The sequence below is a fragment of the Erpetoichthys calabaricus genome, chromosome 1 (assembly GCF_900747795.2).
Source record: "Erpetoichthys calabaricus chromosome 1, fErpCal1.3, whole genome shotgun sequence".
Taxonomy (NCBI): Eukaryota; Metazoa; Chordata; class Cladistia; order Polypteriformes; family Polypteridae; genus Erpetoichthys; species Erpetoichthys calabaricus.
In genome coordinates, this window is record NC_041394.2 from 162,323,595 (window position 1) to 162,338,270 (window position 14,676).

The 14,676-nt window shown below is 38.1% G+C and overlaps 1 protein-coding gene across 2 annotated transcripts in view; it reads right to left on the bottom strand.

Annotated features, from left to right (window-relative positions):
- The window catches only part of LOC114656516 (CD9 antigen-like), a 240,130-nt gene that overhangs the window by 79,885 nt on the left and 145,569 nt on the right, over positions 1-14,676 (bottom strand). For both annotated transcript variants that reach the window (XM_028808172.2, XM_028808168.2), the window contains exons 6-7: positions 1,313-1,393; positions 697-780 (exon numbers count right to left, since the gene is read on the bottom strand). In XM_028808172.2, the coding sequence (XP_028664005.1) occupies positions 697-780; positions 1,313-1,393 (165 nt within the window). The remainder of the gene's footprint in view (positions 1-696; positions 781-1,312; positions 1,394-14,676) is intronic.

The following is a 14,676-nucleotide window of genomic DNA, read 5'->3' on the forward strand; positions in this document are numbered from 1 at the left end:
TCAATCATTATTTTGTTTTTCAATATGTGTAAATATTTAAAATCATTAGTCAAGATATTACAAAACAAATCACTTAATAATTCAAGTTTTAAATGGCAAAATAATTAAAATAGACAGCTCCAATAAAACATCTATTTGCTTCTAAATTAGATGAGGCTATGTCTGCAAAAATGAGGTCTGTGGATCTGCCAATATCAGTACCAGTTCTGCTTTTAATGCAAACAGATTGCATGAATTTGCAGATAACACAAATCTAACTGGATTAGCAGCTACCATAGACTCAAATCACAACAAATGGATCTGGACAAATTTATATTTGAGCAGATATGTGGAAAAGTTCATGAATGGATGATGAGAACTTATGATAAGGCACATTACCTCCACTCATTAAAATATTTTTGATGTTCTTATGTTTAGCAAGTCAGAAAATTAAAATGAGTAAAGAGAAATAAAGTGAGAGAGGCAGACGAAGAAAGTTAAAAATGCAATTACAAAAATAAGTACTGTAGAGTTTATACAGATAATGTCATGCAAGCTTAAAAAATTGAAAATACCCAATTAAACCCCAGAAAAATATTAAATATGTTTGAGTTGGAAACTGGTTTTATGTTGAAGTACTAAAGTGATACAAGCATTAAGCTGAGAGCATTTTGCACATTTCTTATGCTTCTTTTAAGGGATAAATGAAAGGCTTACCATGATGACTGCAATTCCAATACCAACTGCACCAATTATGTGGAATTTTGTGTTGAATACATCTCTAATGGCTGTCAGGCAAGACTGCAATTAAACAGAGTTCAGACGTTTTAAAGTTCTTCCATGAGTATGGCAGAAGTATAATGCATGATAATCTGCATGATTTATCTTGAATATACTGTATTAGCTGGGTAAATTATACTTTTGAAAAGACAAAAAGGACATTTTTCCTATCAACTTTCATAATTCACCACTGTTCTGATGCAACTGATGGTCCAACACTATTGTTTGTTGAAGACAAAGGGACACAACCAAGCACAGGTATCTGATACATTTCTTGTAATCTGGAATAGTTATATTCTGAGATGTGCACTAACTTGCCTCTTACTATCACAAAAACACAGTGCATTTCAACAGATATTTCTATTTTAGTCTATAATTGATACAAAATTAAAATTGGTGGTGTACTTGAGACATAAACAAAAGTTTTATCTGGTACCTCACTTTAAAGAGCATATCTGAAAATTTTTATTGTTTTTGCTTATGGTTCTAGCGGCACTTTGTGGTAAGTTAATGAAAATTTTGATAAAAATAACCACATTTACGAAAAACATACCTGTTGAGTAAGGCTAAGATCTTTGGAACAGGTATCTCTGACTAATGGCTCCAAACCTCCACCAAGTCCACAGCAGTCCAGCTATAAAACAAAAATTAAAGATAAAGCATACAGTAGTTACTCTTACATTACAGATGCTCTAATGAATTGAAGTCAAATGACTGTAGCCGAATTTACGGACAGCTTCCCAAAATTATTTTACAGCTTCATGAAATGTGCATCATTGAACATTTCTTCACTTTTTTTCCCCCCAAGTTAAAATAAAAAAAAACTGCATAATTAAAACTACTGCTAGTTCATCATTTTCTTATACTCCTTGCTGTCTTTCCTTTCCAGCTGTCACAAAAAGCATCTCTTAATACTGGCCTTTTGCCTGCTTCTTTGAAAATTGCTACTGCAAAGTTAAAAAAAGTCAGATGAGGTTGAAAATCGAAACAAATATCATCTAACTCACTTAATCTTTTTTGAGTGTGTTGTGGTCTATGAAGCTTCGGTTACTTAACTTCTAATAACCTGAAGCTGTATGTTCCGTTTCGCTTCATGGCACAGCACACCTATGAAACTGTTCTGCTAACAATAAATATTACTTCTATTCCTCTTTAGTGCAGTATATGCAGCATATGATACTGTTAATCATAGTACTCTATTACCTAGTATGGACTGCAACCTGGGTATTTCGGATATTACTCCCAAGTGGGTTAAATCCTATGTAATGGAAAGTGAGGCGTTGGTCATTCTTTTCAACAGCAGATCTAGTTTAGCATCAGTCATACAGTCCTCATGTTATTAGTCCTGTATTTATATTCTTCCCCTTAATCATATTATTTACAGTTTTGGACTGGTTTATTAGTATCATGTAGAATAGTGGTTCCCAAACTTGGTCCTGGGGGCTCCCTGGTGCTGTAGATTTTTGTCCAACCAACTTCTGTTTTTAATTGGACTCCTAGCCTAATTAAGTAAGCTGTTATTTCTCAGTTTCTGTGTTTTGGGATCAATGAAGAAATTGCAAAAGTGTATTAATAAATTTTAATAAAAATGAAATAGATATATGTGGGTATTTTTTTTTTTTTTACTTTTTAATCTATGTTCATCTTGATTTCCATTCTGCCTTTCCATTATTGACTAATTAGTGGGTCTGACACTGAAGCAGTTACAGCCTTTCATCATTTAGTGTTGTTCGCCCAGGTGTCCTCTTTTCTTGTTTTTAATGTCACTATTATGATACAATGAAGGGAGCAGACTACACAGAATAAGGGAAAATAGGAAAACCAAAAAGAGTTAAGCATTTAAAGCTACAGTAATCCCTCCTCTATCGCGGGGGTTGTGTTCCAGACCCCCCCCCCCCCCACGAAAGGTGAAAATCCGCGAAGTAGAAACCATATGTTTATATGGTTATTTTTATAGTGTCATGCTTGGGTCACAGATTTGCACAGAAACACAGGAGGTTGTAGAGAGACAGGAACTTTATTCAAACACTGCAAACAAACATTTGTCTTTTTCAAAAGTTTAAACTGTGCTCCATAACAAGACAGAGATGACAGTTCCGTCTCACAATTAAAAGAATGCAAACATATCTTCCTCTTCAAAGGAGTGCGCGTCAGGAGCAGATAATGTCAGAGAGAGAAAGAAAAGCAAACAAATCAATAGGGCTGTTTGGGCTTTTAAGTATGCGAAGCACCACCGGACAACGCGGCTGCTAGGAATGGAGCAATGTTAAGGTAGCCTTTCAGCATTTTTTTAGAGGAGCGTCCGTATCGTCTAGTGGTGCGAACAGCCCCCCCTGCTCACACCCCCTCCATCAGGAGCAAAGAATGTCAGAGAGAGAGAGACACAGAGAAAAACAATTAAAAATCAATACGTGCCGTTCGAGCTTTTAAGTATGCGAAGCACCATGCAGGAAGCATATCGCTTGACAAAACAGCCACATTTAAGCCCAGCAAGGAAGAGAGCAATGTGAAGGTAATCTTTCAGTGTTTTTTTGAGGAGTTGCCGTATCTTCTAGGGGTGCGAACAGCCCCTGTGCTCATAATATATTTGAGGAGTTTTATTTAATATGTAATACATGCTCTGATTGGGTAGCTTCTCAGCCATCTGCCAATAGCGTCCCTTGTATGAAATCAACTGGGCAAACCAACTGAGGAAGCATGTACCAGAAATTAAAAGACCCATTGTCTGCAGAAATCCGCGAACCAGTAAAAAATCCGCGATATATATTTAAATATGCTTACATATAAAATCCGCGATAGAGTGAAGCCGCGAAAGTCGAAGCGCGATATAGCAAGGGATTACTGTATAGCAAAAACAGAAATATTTCTAAATGTCTTATAATGTAAAATCATGCTTCTGTGCTTTTCTCAATGCAAAATAAGAAAACAAACATAATAGGTCAATTAGTATCAATTATTATCACTTAGTATGAATCTGGTTGGAACAAACACCTGCAGCCACAAGGAGTCCCCCAGGACCGAATTTAGGAACCACCAATGTAGAAGATGCAATTTGTTTCTCTGTTAAAAATGGATGTTTATCTGTCATACCCTTGGTCCTCTGCAAATTATTCCCGATTCAACACTTTCTTATTCAACTCACAAAAACCAAATTAACTTATTTTTGATACCGAGAAACTTGTTCATGCTTTTGTCACATCTCACAGATGTCTGTAACTCTATGTTAGTAACTGCTGCAGACATACAGCAGTGAGCACATACCTGCTCAGTTTCCACTGGCCTCATGTGTCTTATAGGGTTGAATACAAAGTCCTGTTTTTAACCTATTAAACCATAATTGGATTTGCAATGGACTACATCAGGAACCTCCAACAGTCTTGTTCATTAACTCCAAGTCCAGTCATTCAGATGCAGGCAATCTTGTCATGATGTAAATAAACCTGTGTTCCTTGGGTAACAGGGCTTTCAGGTCTATTGCTTCCAGACTCTGTTGTCTCTCACTCTTTGCTTGTTAAAACTTAAGTTACTGCTTCAAATAAAATGAATCTCTATCATAATAATATTATGGGCTTCCAGACTCTGGAATTGCCTCCCTAAAGTAATTTGATCTGCTGACTCGATTCATTCTTTTAAAATACATCTGTTTAGGACAGCACTTAACACAAAGCAATACTCTTACACCTTGTTTCAATTCACTCTGTCTTATGCTGCTAAACAGTGTCACAAATTATTTGCTTATTGTATTGTAACTTATGTAGTATTTATTGTTTTGAGTATTATTTATAGAGCTTCTTCTGAGTTTCTGTGTGTACTGTACCCTCTTGAATACTTGTGAAGCACTGTGAGTATAGGAGGTCTCCATATACATAAAGTGCATTATTATTACTGCAAGCTTTTTGGTTATAAAAGAGTTCTTTGATGTTACCAATTTCTCATCACAACTGTTTCTCATATATAGACTTTTTCGATTTTATTACTTCAGCTAAGGAATGATTGTCAATAACACTTGTAATGGCCAAGTGATTTTGTCACCATCCCCTGTAATTACCTGTAAACAGAACTGCAATTTCCATACCAGCACAAGACAAGTAGTCGACCTTCTCATGTCTAACCTGAAAAAGGGTGTTCTGTTGGAAAATAAAACTAATAGGTAACTCTTGTGAGCCTACTCTAAGTTTAACATGACACAGCAAATTAAAGTTTTTTTGGCATGTTTACGCATTGCAAATTCTTACTTAAATCTCTCACTGGCTAATGGCAGTAGAATAATACGAAACAGAAAATGAAGACAAAAAGGATGGTCATAAGAAACACACACACACACATCAGGACTTCATATATAAACAGTGCGTATGCACAAAAGTATTGCGCACGCCCATTTCCTCACACACTTTGAGATGTATAAAACTAAACTTGCCATAAAGCCAAGCACATGGTCACAGCAGCACCCAACCTTGCATACGTACGTATTGCAAACTGGCAGCACCCAGCGTCAAAGCAGTGCTACGGTTTCTGTGTCATTTACCTTTTTTTTTTTTTTTTTTTTCCTATTCGCATCAATGGTGCAGGATTTATCAAATAAACTGAAATTAATTACATATCATTTACAAATTTAATTCACTTGATTGTAATCATTCTGCAACAATATAATGGTGCACAGCATGGCCAAACTATTCCAACTACCGTAGCTTTAGCATTGTTAGAAGACATCACAAATGGAAGAATTAGAAGAGAGTGCATATAGATGATTGTGATGACTGGCTTCTAAGTTGATTTCGATTTCCTGGTTGTAGATGATGACTCTGATCCTCTACTGATCTCATTTCTAATCCTGTCCATCCTCATCACACCCAATGCAAATCTTAACATCTTTAACTCTGCCACCTCCAGCTCTGTCTCCTGCTTTCTGGTCAGTGCCACAGTCTCTAACCCATATAACATAGCTGGTCTCACTATCGTCCTGTAGACCTTCCCTTTCACTCTTGCTGATACCAGTCTGTCACAAATTACTCCTGACACTGTTCTCCATCCATTCCACCCTGCCTGCACTCTCTTTTTCACTTCTCTTCCACAATCCCCATTACTCTGTACAATACAATTGCTGATGACATTGTGATCTGTAGCGACAGTAGGGAGCAGGTTAAGGTGACCCTGGAGAGGTGCAGATATGCTCTGGAGAGGATAGGAATGAAGGTCAGTAGGAACAAGACAGAATACATGTGTGTAAATGAGAGGGAGGTCAGTGGAATGGTGAGGATGCAAGGAGTGGAGTTGGTGAAGGTGGATGATTTTAAATACTTGGGATCAACAGAACAGAGTAATGGGGATTGTGGAAGAGAGGTGAAAAAGAGAGTTCAGGCAGGGTGGAATGGATGGAGAAGAGTGTCAGGAGTGATTTGTGACAGACGGATATCAGCAAGAGTGAAAGGGAAGGTCTACAGGACAGTAGCGAGACCAGCTATGTTATATGGGTTAGAGACTGTGGCACTGACCAGAAAGCAGGAGTCAGAGCTGGAGGTGGCAGAGTTAAAGATGTTAAGATTTGCATTGGGTGTGATGAGGATGGACAGGATTAGAAATGAGAACATTAGAGGGTCTGCTCAAGTTGGACGGTTGGGAGACAAAGTCAGAGAGGTGAGATTGCATTGGTTTGTACATGTGCAGAGGAGAGATGCTGGGTATATTGGGAGAACGATGTTAAGGATAGTGCTGCCAGGCAAGAGGAAAAGAGGAAGGCGTAAGAGAAGGTTTATGGATGTGGTGAGAGAGGATATGCAGGTGGTGGGTGTAACAGAGCAAGATGCAGAAGACAGGATGATATGGAAGAAGATGATCCGCTGTGGCAACCCCTAACAGGTGCAGCCGAAAGAACAATTCTAGCTCCTTTCTAAATTTTGCAAAGACACCAATGAGTATGTTAGTCAGCCAATCATAAACAAAACACTTCCTACCAATAGTGTTCATTGAGGCATTTTAAACCCCCTTAATTCAATTCTATGGTGAGGGCACCAGAGCCTATTCCGGCAGCACTAGGCTCAGGGCAGAAATCAGCCCCGGTCAGAACACCAATTCATCCTGGACTAAATCCTTTACTTTCATTTGGCAGGTCATCAGCTAGCTTTGGCTCTCATTTCAGTTACCAGCTACATATCAAGAGATATGTGTTATTTCTTTATAGACAACAACACATTTAATGTATAAAAGGAAACTATTACAACAGAGAAAACCAGGCCCACATGCACACTGCGAAAATGTGCAAATATGGCAAGTATGTTATAAGGACTGATATAGGGTTTCACGGTCTTTAATCCAGTTTTTCATAGAAAGTTGGGTGTGTTGTCACTTTCATACTAAACCCAACTCTACGGTTTTCAATTTCAGCATTTAAAAAAAAAAGACTGAGAAAGTTATCATCAGGTCATATATCAAAACCCTGGAGAATATCTTAAATTTTCCAAAAGTGTATCCTAACATTTCCTTTTCAACTGTAATTTTGCCAATGCCATTTAATCATAGATTCCATTCTGGACCCAGTACTCTTAAAGTCTCTGCTTTGCTTTATGTTTTAATGTGTTAGATTTCAAATTACTCTTTTTGAGGTGCTATACTCAGGATTTTGACCATTTGGAGAGAATGTTATTTAAACTTATAATTGTGGTTTGACTGTTTCACATTAAGAATACATATTTTTAAGATATGTGGACTAAAAATTCCAGGACCAATGTGAAAGTTCTCTTAAGAGGTACATGATATGAGCAACATGCCCTTTAACATTTTCACAAAATGAAAAGTTTCAGACATTCATTAGGTCATGTTATTGAAATTAAATAACCCAAAGTTGTTAGTGCTTCATTCCATGTGTGAAAAGAGACTTGAGGGACAATGAATAATTAAAGGGGTAATATAGTTATGTTGCCTGCTAGTCAACATTAATGAGTTGACTGTAAATTAAATTGGGGAGAATGTGTCATGAACCTGGAATTCTGGCTTTAAGGCCATCTGAATATAGGGACTTTCTTTTTTGTATCACTTTAGATCAGTGCTTCTCAATTATTTTCTGTCATGCCCCCCCTAGGAAGAAGAAAACATCTCGCGCCCCCCGCGCGACTATAAATAGTATAATTTGTCTATAAAATTATTATAAGTACACCTCTGCATAACACTGTATCCTTATTAACGTATAAGAGAATAAAAAAAGAAAGAAATATGGACCAATTTACAACAAAGAATAGCTTTATTAAATGTAACAGAAAAGATTTAAAGTGCATTCTAAATTCAAAAAAAAATTAAATCCTTAATTAAACTATAAACATTTTTTGATTGACCATGTCAAACCATATGATACTGAAAAAAAATACATAAAATCAATAAATAATAATGCATTCAAACTGATCACCAACATTTACTCAGGAGCACAATATTAAAAAAAACTTTAACCTGCAAAACAAAAATATATAAAATAATTTGAGCTGATTTTTTAATCAGAGATGATGTCTGGATTAATGGCTACAATGAGCACGTTTTGCAATGCACAGCTTTTCGAAGCGGGGTTTGAAGCAGGACACAGCAACTCTCAGCTCCTTCTCAATGTGTAGCCGGGACCTGTATTTGCTTTTCAGAGCAGCAACAGCAGAGAAGCCAGTCTCACACAAGTAAGAAGTTGCAAATGGAAGAAGAATGTGCACAGCTCTTTGTCCTAAGAGTGGATATTGCTTCTCCACATTCAGCCAGAATTCACTCAGTGTCTGGGATGTGAAACTTAGTCTCAATATGGAGTCAGATGTGATTTCTATGAACTGCTCCTTCTCTGCAAGGCTAAAACCAGTTGGAGCTGGTGCATTAAAAGGATCTCTCACCCAGTCATACTGGGAACTGTTTTTAGGGAAGTACTTTGTAAAGAATCCCATCAGTGATGAAATATGCTGCTTAAAATATGGAATCACTGAGGTGACATCATAGTCAGTAGTGTCAACAAATTCCTGCAAGTTCTCAAATGACACAGTATTTCCTTCATCAAGTCGCCTGCCCCACATTGCAAGCTTTCGAGTGAAAGAGTTGATCTTGTCTGTGACCTGAGGGAGGTGTTGATTTTTCCCTTGAAGCTGTAGATTTAGTTCATTGAGCTTTCCAAATATGTCACTCAGGTAAGCAAGTTTCATCAGAAAGTTCTCATCACTAAACTTTCTTGCAACTTCATACTTGTGCTCCTGCTCCAAAAACATTCTTATCTCTTCTCTGAGCTCAAAAACTCGGGATAACACTTTTCCTCGTGACAGCCACCTTGCTTCACTGTGAAACAGCACAGCTTGATGTTCAGCTCCCATCTCCTCACAGATAGCAGAGAAAACTCTTGTTTTTAGTGGTCTGGTCTTTATTAAATTGACTACTCCTACAATGTCAGTCATAACCTCACTTAATTCAGAGGAAAGGTGCCTTGATGCCAGATGCCTCTGTATGTAAAATACAGTGTGTCCACTCAGCATTAGGTGAAGCCTTCTTTATGAGAGTCCGAAGTCCTTTTCTCATCCCTGCCATGGTCTGTGCACCATCACTGCAAACACCAATGCAGTTCTCCCACTTTAGCCCATTCTCAGTCAGGAAGCAGTCTAGCATTTTGAATAGCTCTTCGGCTGTGGCTCTGTCTCTGACATATTTACAAAAAAGTAGATCCTCACACAGGGAATTTGTCATTTCAAAACGTACATAAGCAATAAACAAACAGTCTTTGTTGCTGTCAATTGCTTCATCAAATTGTAAGGCAAAACGTTTATCTGAGTTTTTCTACCAGCTGTTCTTTAAGATCGTCAGCAATGTCATTTATACGTCTAGCAACAGTGTCATTTGACAGAGGGATAGTTTTTATTTTTGCAGCACTTGCGTCATCCAGCATGACAGAGACCATGTCTAATACTGCAGGCAGTATCAGCTCTTCTGCTATGGTGTGGGGTTTTTTGCACTGAGCAATTTGGTACGCCACCTTATATGATGCCAACAACGCTCGCTGGTTTACTGAAGTAGCAGTCAGAAAGCGGGATGATTGCTGGCAATATTCAACACGTTTTCGCTGAAAAAACTCAAGCGGCTTATCAGCGTGATTAGGGTGTAATGTCTTTAAGTGACGCCTTAATTTATTTGGCTTCATGCTGTCCGCTGCCAACATTTTTAGACACAGTAAGCACACCGGTCTTTCCTCGTCTCCCACCGTAGTCACAGTGAAGCCAAGCGCTACATACGCTTCGTCATATTTCCTCGTCTTAGCTTTCGGGAGACTTTCGTTTGTCTCTTTATCTTCTTCTTTCTCCGCCTGTCTTCTCATCCCTGTTAAAAATTTTTTCATGATGTCACTTGAGGGTCTGCTACACTTCGTGTCTACACTTCATACTCATACTTTGTACTGTGTGCAAAGCGCGCATGCTCAGTGAAAACAAAACCCCTACACCACCGAGCGAATGTTCCCTGCGCACACTCTGCCAATGAGAGCGCCACTGCCCCTTAATGTAGTGGAGTGGTATTGCACTTTATTCTAGAACAGTAAAAAAAAATCAAAATAGAAAAATAAAAAAGCATGTTCCCCGAGGTCAAACGCGCCCCCCTTGACGGAGCCATGCGCCCCCCCAGGGGGGGCGCGCCCCACTATTTGGGAAGCACTGCTTTAGATAATCTCTTGTCCTTATAGTTTTGTATCTATTTGTACATGTGAAATTAACATGAAGTGTTAAGTGACAATTTCCAGAAAAAATGTATATTACTATTTGAATTGTAGAGAAGTGATTAGCACTGCTGCTTCATGCATATAAGTGCTCTGTGTTTGTGTCCTTCACCTGTTGTCTATGTAGTTTGCACATTATCCTTGTGTCTTTGTTTTTTTTTTTTTTTTTCAGGGTTCTTCATTTTTCCTCCCTAGTCCCAAAGTTATATATATATATATATATATATATATATATATATGTATATATATATATATATATATATATATATATATATATATATATGTGTGTGTGTGTGTGTATTAGGTCAACTGGCAACTGTAAATTGGCCACATAGGATAATGAATAGTCATATGTGTATGTGGTTCTGCAATGGACTAGCATCTAGTGCTGGTTCATGGCATGTGTCCACACCTCATCCTCTGTATTGACACAACTCTCAGAGGCCTACTACTATGACCATATGTTAAACAGAAGCAAATGGGCACTGTAAACATACAACATCAAGTTGAGTTTTGAAGGTTCTTAAAGTCCTACAGCCTTTCATAGTACTTGGTAATTTTTTACATGTGTCTTTGGTTCACTGTATGAAGAATAACTTTCTAACATTTGTACAGTATCTAACTTGCTCTTATCAAGTATCCATCAGTATTCCAGTGTTCTTATTGATGAATTAATGTTATAGTAACTGCCTAGATCTACAATACTAATTCCCTTCATAATTTTGAACACTTTAATCGTGCCAGCCATTAACCTGTTTGCTAAAACTGAAATGGATCAACTCCTTTAGACTTTATTCATAGCTCATATGTGGAATCGGACTATTCATCTTTACTCTAGCCCTGCTATGTCATCTTTGTAATATGGAGATCAAAACTGTATACAGTACTCTGTGTGTATTATATAGCTGAAACATAAACCCTAAACATGTACTCTACATATCATGTGGACCTAGCATCTCACATTCATCCATCACTGAATTAAAATATGGACCATTTCATTTAAACATACCACACCTCTGTTATACAATATTTTTGTAACAATTCTAATGATTTCAGTCATTATTGCCCTATTTCCAATCTTCCCTTTCTCTCTAAAATATTAGAACATATTGTTGTTTATCAATTAAAGAACCATTTGAAAGTTAACAAATATTTTCAACCTTTCAAATCTGGTTTCTTTTCTAAACACAATGCTGAAACAGCCTTGCAGCCTTGCTGATTAATGATCTGCTTTGGACTGTTGACCCTAGACTACTAAACATTCTTAAGTTAGCATTTGACAAGATTTTTCATGCACTATTACTGAAACGACTGTCTCTTTGGGTATATTGGCACTGCTTACTCATTGTTTCAAATTTTACTTAAAACATTGTATGTTCGTGCAGATAATAAGTACAGTAAGTCTCTTGAAGTGCTGAGAGAGTGACAGGCAGTGTTAATCCTAAGGAACTTGTGTGGTTTAAAGTGCTAGAGGTTAACCAGCTGTGTGTGCGTTATTCAAAGGGCACTGTTATGGTTAGGGTCTGTGTGTATGTGTATATTTATGTACACGTGTGATAATCTTAAGGTGCGACAGTTGACCAACCCGGTAACGAACCTGTTGAGTACACTTAACTCTAGGTAAATGGAGAAAGTGAGGATTCTTTCAATGACAGCTCTGTAACACTGTACTAGCACTGATTTGGACTGGTTACATTTTTTAAGTTAACAGAGAAAAACATTTGCTCACATCCAAGATTTTTTTTTAATAAGTTATATTTTTATTCCAAACTGTGAGTGATAGTTGTGCAAAAAAAAAAATGAAATGATTCTAACATGTTCACAATAAAATCAATTATATCTATGGGTGTAGGAGTTCATGAGAATCTCATAACATCCACAATGGTTTCTACTGTTTTCAGAGAATTCAAGTTAAGATTGTTGAGGGTGCACCAACCTTCCTTGTATATGGCATCTCATTTCCATCTGTGATCAGGCAAACCGGGGTGGTATCATCGACAAACTTCACTAGTTTTACATATGGGTCACTGGAGGTGCAATCATTGGTGTAGAGAGATAAAAGGAGAGGAGACAACACAGCCCTGAGGGGACCCTGAGCTCAGGGTCAAGGGCCCTGACTGATATTGCCTCATCTTCCCTGTCTGATGTCTGTTCCTTAGAAAATCAGAGATCCAGAGACACATGGCATGGTCCATATTCACGCTGAGACATTTGCTGTAGAGAAGCTCTGGTATGACTGTATTAAATGCAGAACTAAAATCAACCTATAAGTTCTCGGCACAAGTAAAATATTTATTTTATACATATTGTGTACTAAAGCACTTTGAATAAAAGGAAAGTGCAAGATAATAAAACTGAATTAATGGCTGTGTGGTGCAACTGATCACAAATAATTACCAGGGTTTTCTTTCTGTGCAAAAGTCCCACTGTAACAATATGCTGTATAAAATTAAATTCATAATACATCTTCTAGGCTTCTCCATTTTCTTTTTGATTACACCAGAATTTTAATAATAACAATAACACGTTTTATATAGTGCTTTTCTGATGCTCCAGGTGCTTCACAAGAGTCTCAAAAAGAAAAGCACAATATACAGTCATATGAAAAAGTATGGGAACCCCTCTTAATTCTTTGGATTTTTGTTTATCACTGGCTGAGCTTTCAAAGTAGCAACTTGCTTTGAATATATGACATGCCTTATGGAAACAGTAGTATTTCAGCAGTGACATTAAGTTTATTGGATTAACAGAAAATATGCAATATGCATCATAACAAAATTAGACAGGTGCATAAATTTGGGGACCCCAACAGAGATATTACATTAATACTTAGTTGAGCCTCCTTTTGCAAATATAACAGCCTCCAGATGCCTCCTATAGCCTTTGATGAGTGTCTGGATTCTGAATGGAGGTATTTTTGACCATTCTTCCATACAAAATCTCTCCAGTTCAGTTAAATTTGATGGCTGCCGAGCATGGACAACCTGCTTCAAATCATCCCATAGATTTTCGATGATATTCAAGTCAGGGGACTGTGACGGCCATTCCAGAACATTGTACTTCTCCCTCTGCATGAATGCCTTTGTAGATTTCAAACTGTGATTTGGGCGATTGTCTTGTTGGAATATCCAACCCCTGTGCAACTTCAACTTTGTGACTGATGTGTGAACATTATCCTGAACAATTTGTTGATACAGTGATCCCTCGCTATATCGCGCTTCGCCTTTCGCGGCTTCACTCTATAGCGGATTTTATATGTAAGCATATTTAAATATATGTCGCGGATTTTTTGCTGGTTCGCGGATTTCTGAGGACAATGGGTCTTTTAATTTCTGGTACATGCTCCCTCAGTTGGTTTGCCCAGTTGATTTCATACAAGGGACGCTATTGGCAGATGGCTGAGAAGCTACCCAACTTACTTTCTCTCTCTCTCTCTTGCGCTGACTTTCTCTGATCCTGACATAGGGGCTGTTCGCAGGGGGGCTGTTCGCACACCTAGACGATACGGACACTCGTCTAAAAATGCTGAAAGATTATCTTCACGTTGCTACCTTCTGTGTGCAGCTGCTTCGTGAAGCGACATGCTGCACGGTGCTTCACATACTTAAAAGCTCAAAGGGCACGTATTGATTTTTGACTTTGTTTTTCTCTGCCTCTCTCTCTCTCTCTCTCTCTCTCCCCCTGTTCCTGACGGAGGTGGTGTGAGCTGCCGCCTTCAACAGCTTTGTACCGGCGGTGCTTCGCATACTTAAAAGCCAAACAGCCCTATTGATTTGTTTGCTTTCCTCTCGGTTTCCTTTGAAGAGGAAGATATGTTTGCATTCTTTTAATTGTGAGACAGAACTGTCATCTCTGTCTTGTCATGGAGCACAGTTTAAACTTTTGAAAAAGAGACAAATGTTTGTTTGCAGTGTTTGAATAACGTTCCTGTCTCTCTACAACCTCCTGTGTTTCTGCGCAAATCTGTGACCCAAGCATGACAATATAAAAATAACCATATAAACATATGGTTTCTACTTCGCGGATTTTCTTATTTCGCAGGTGGCTCTGGAACGCAACCCCCGCGATGGAGGAGGGATTACTGTATTGGGTTGAATTCATCCGACCCTCGACTTTAACAAGGGCCCCAAGTACCTGAACTAGCCACACAGCCCCACAGCGTGATGGAACCTCCACCAAATTTGACAGTAGGTACCAGGTGTTTTTCT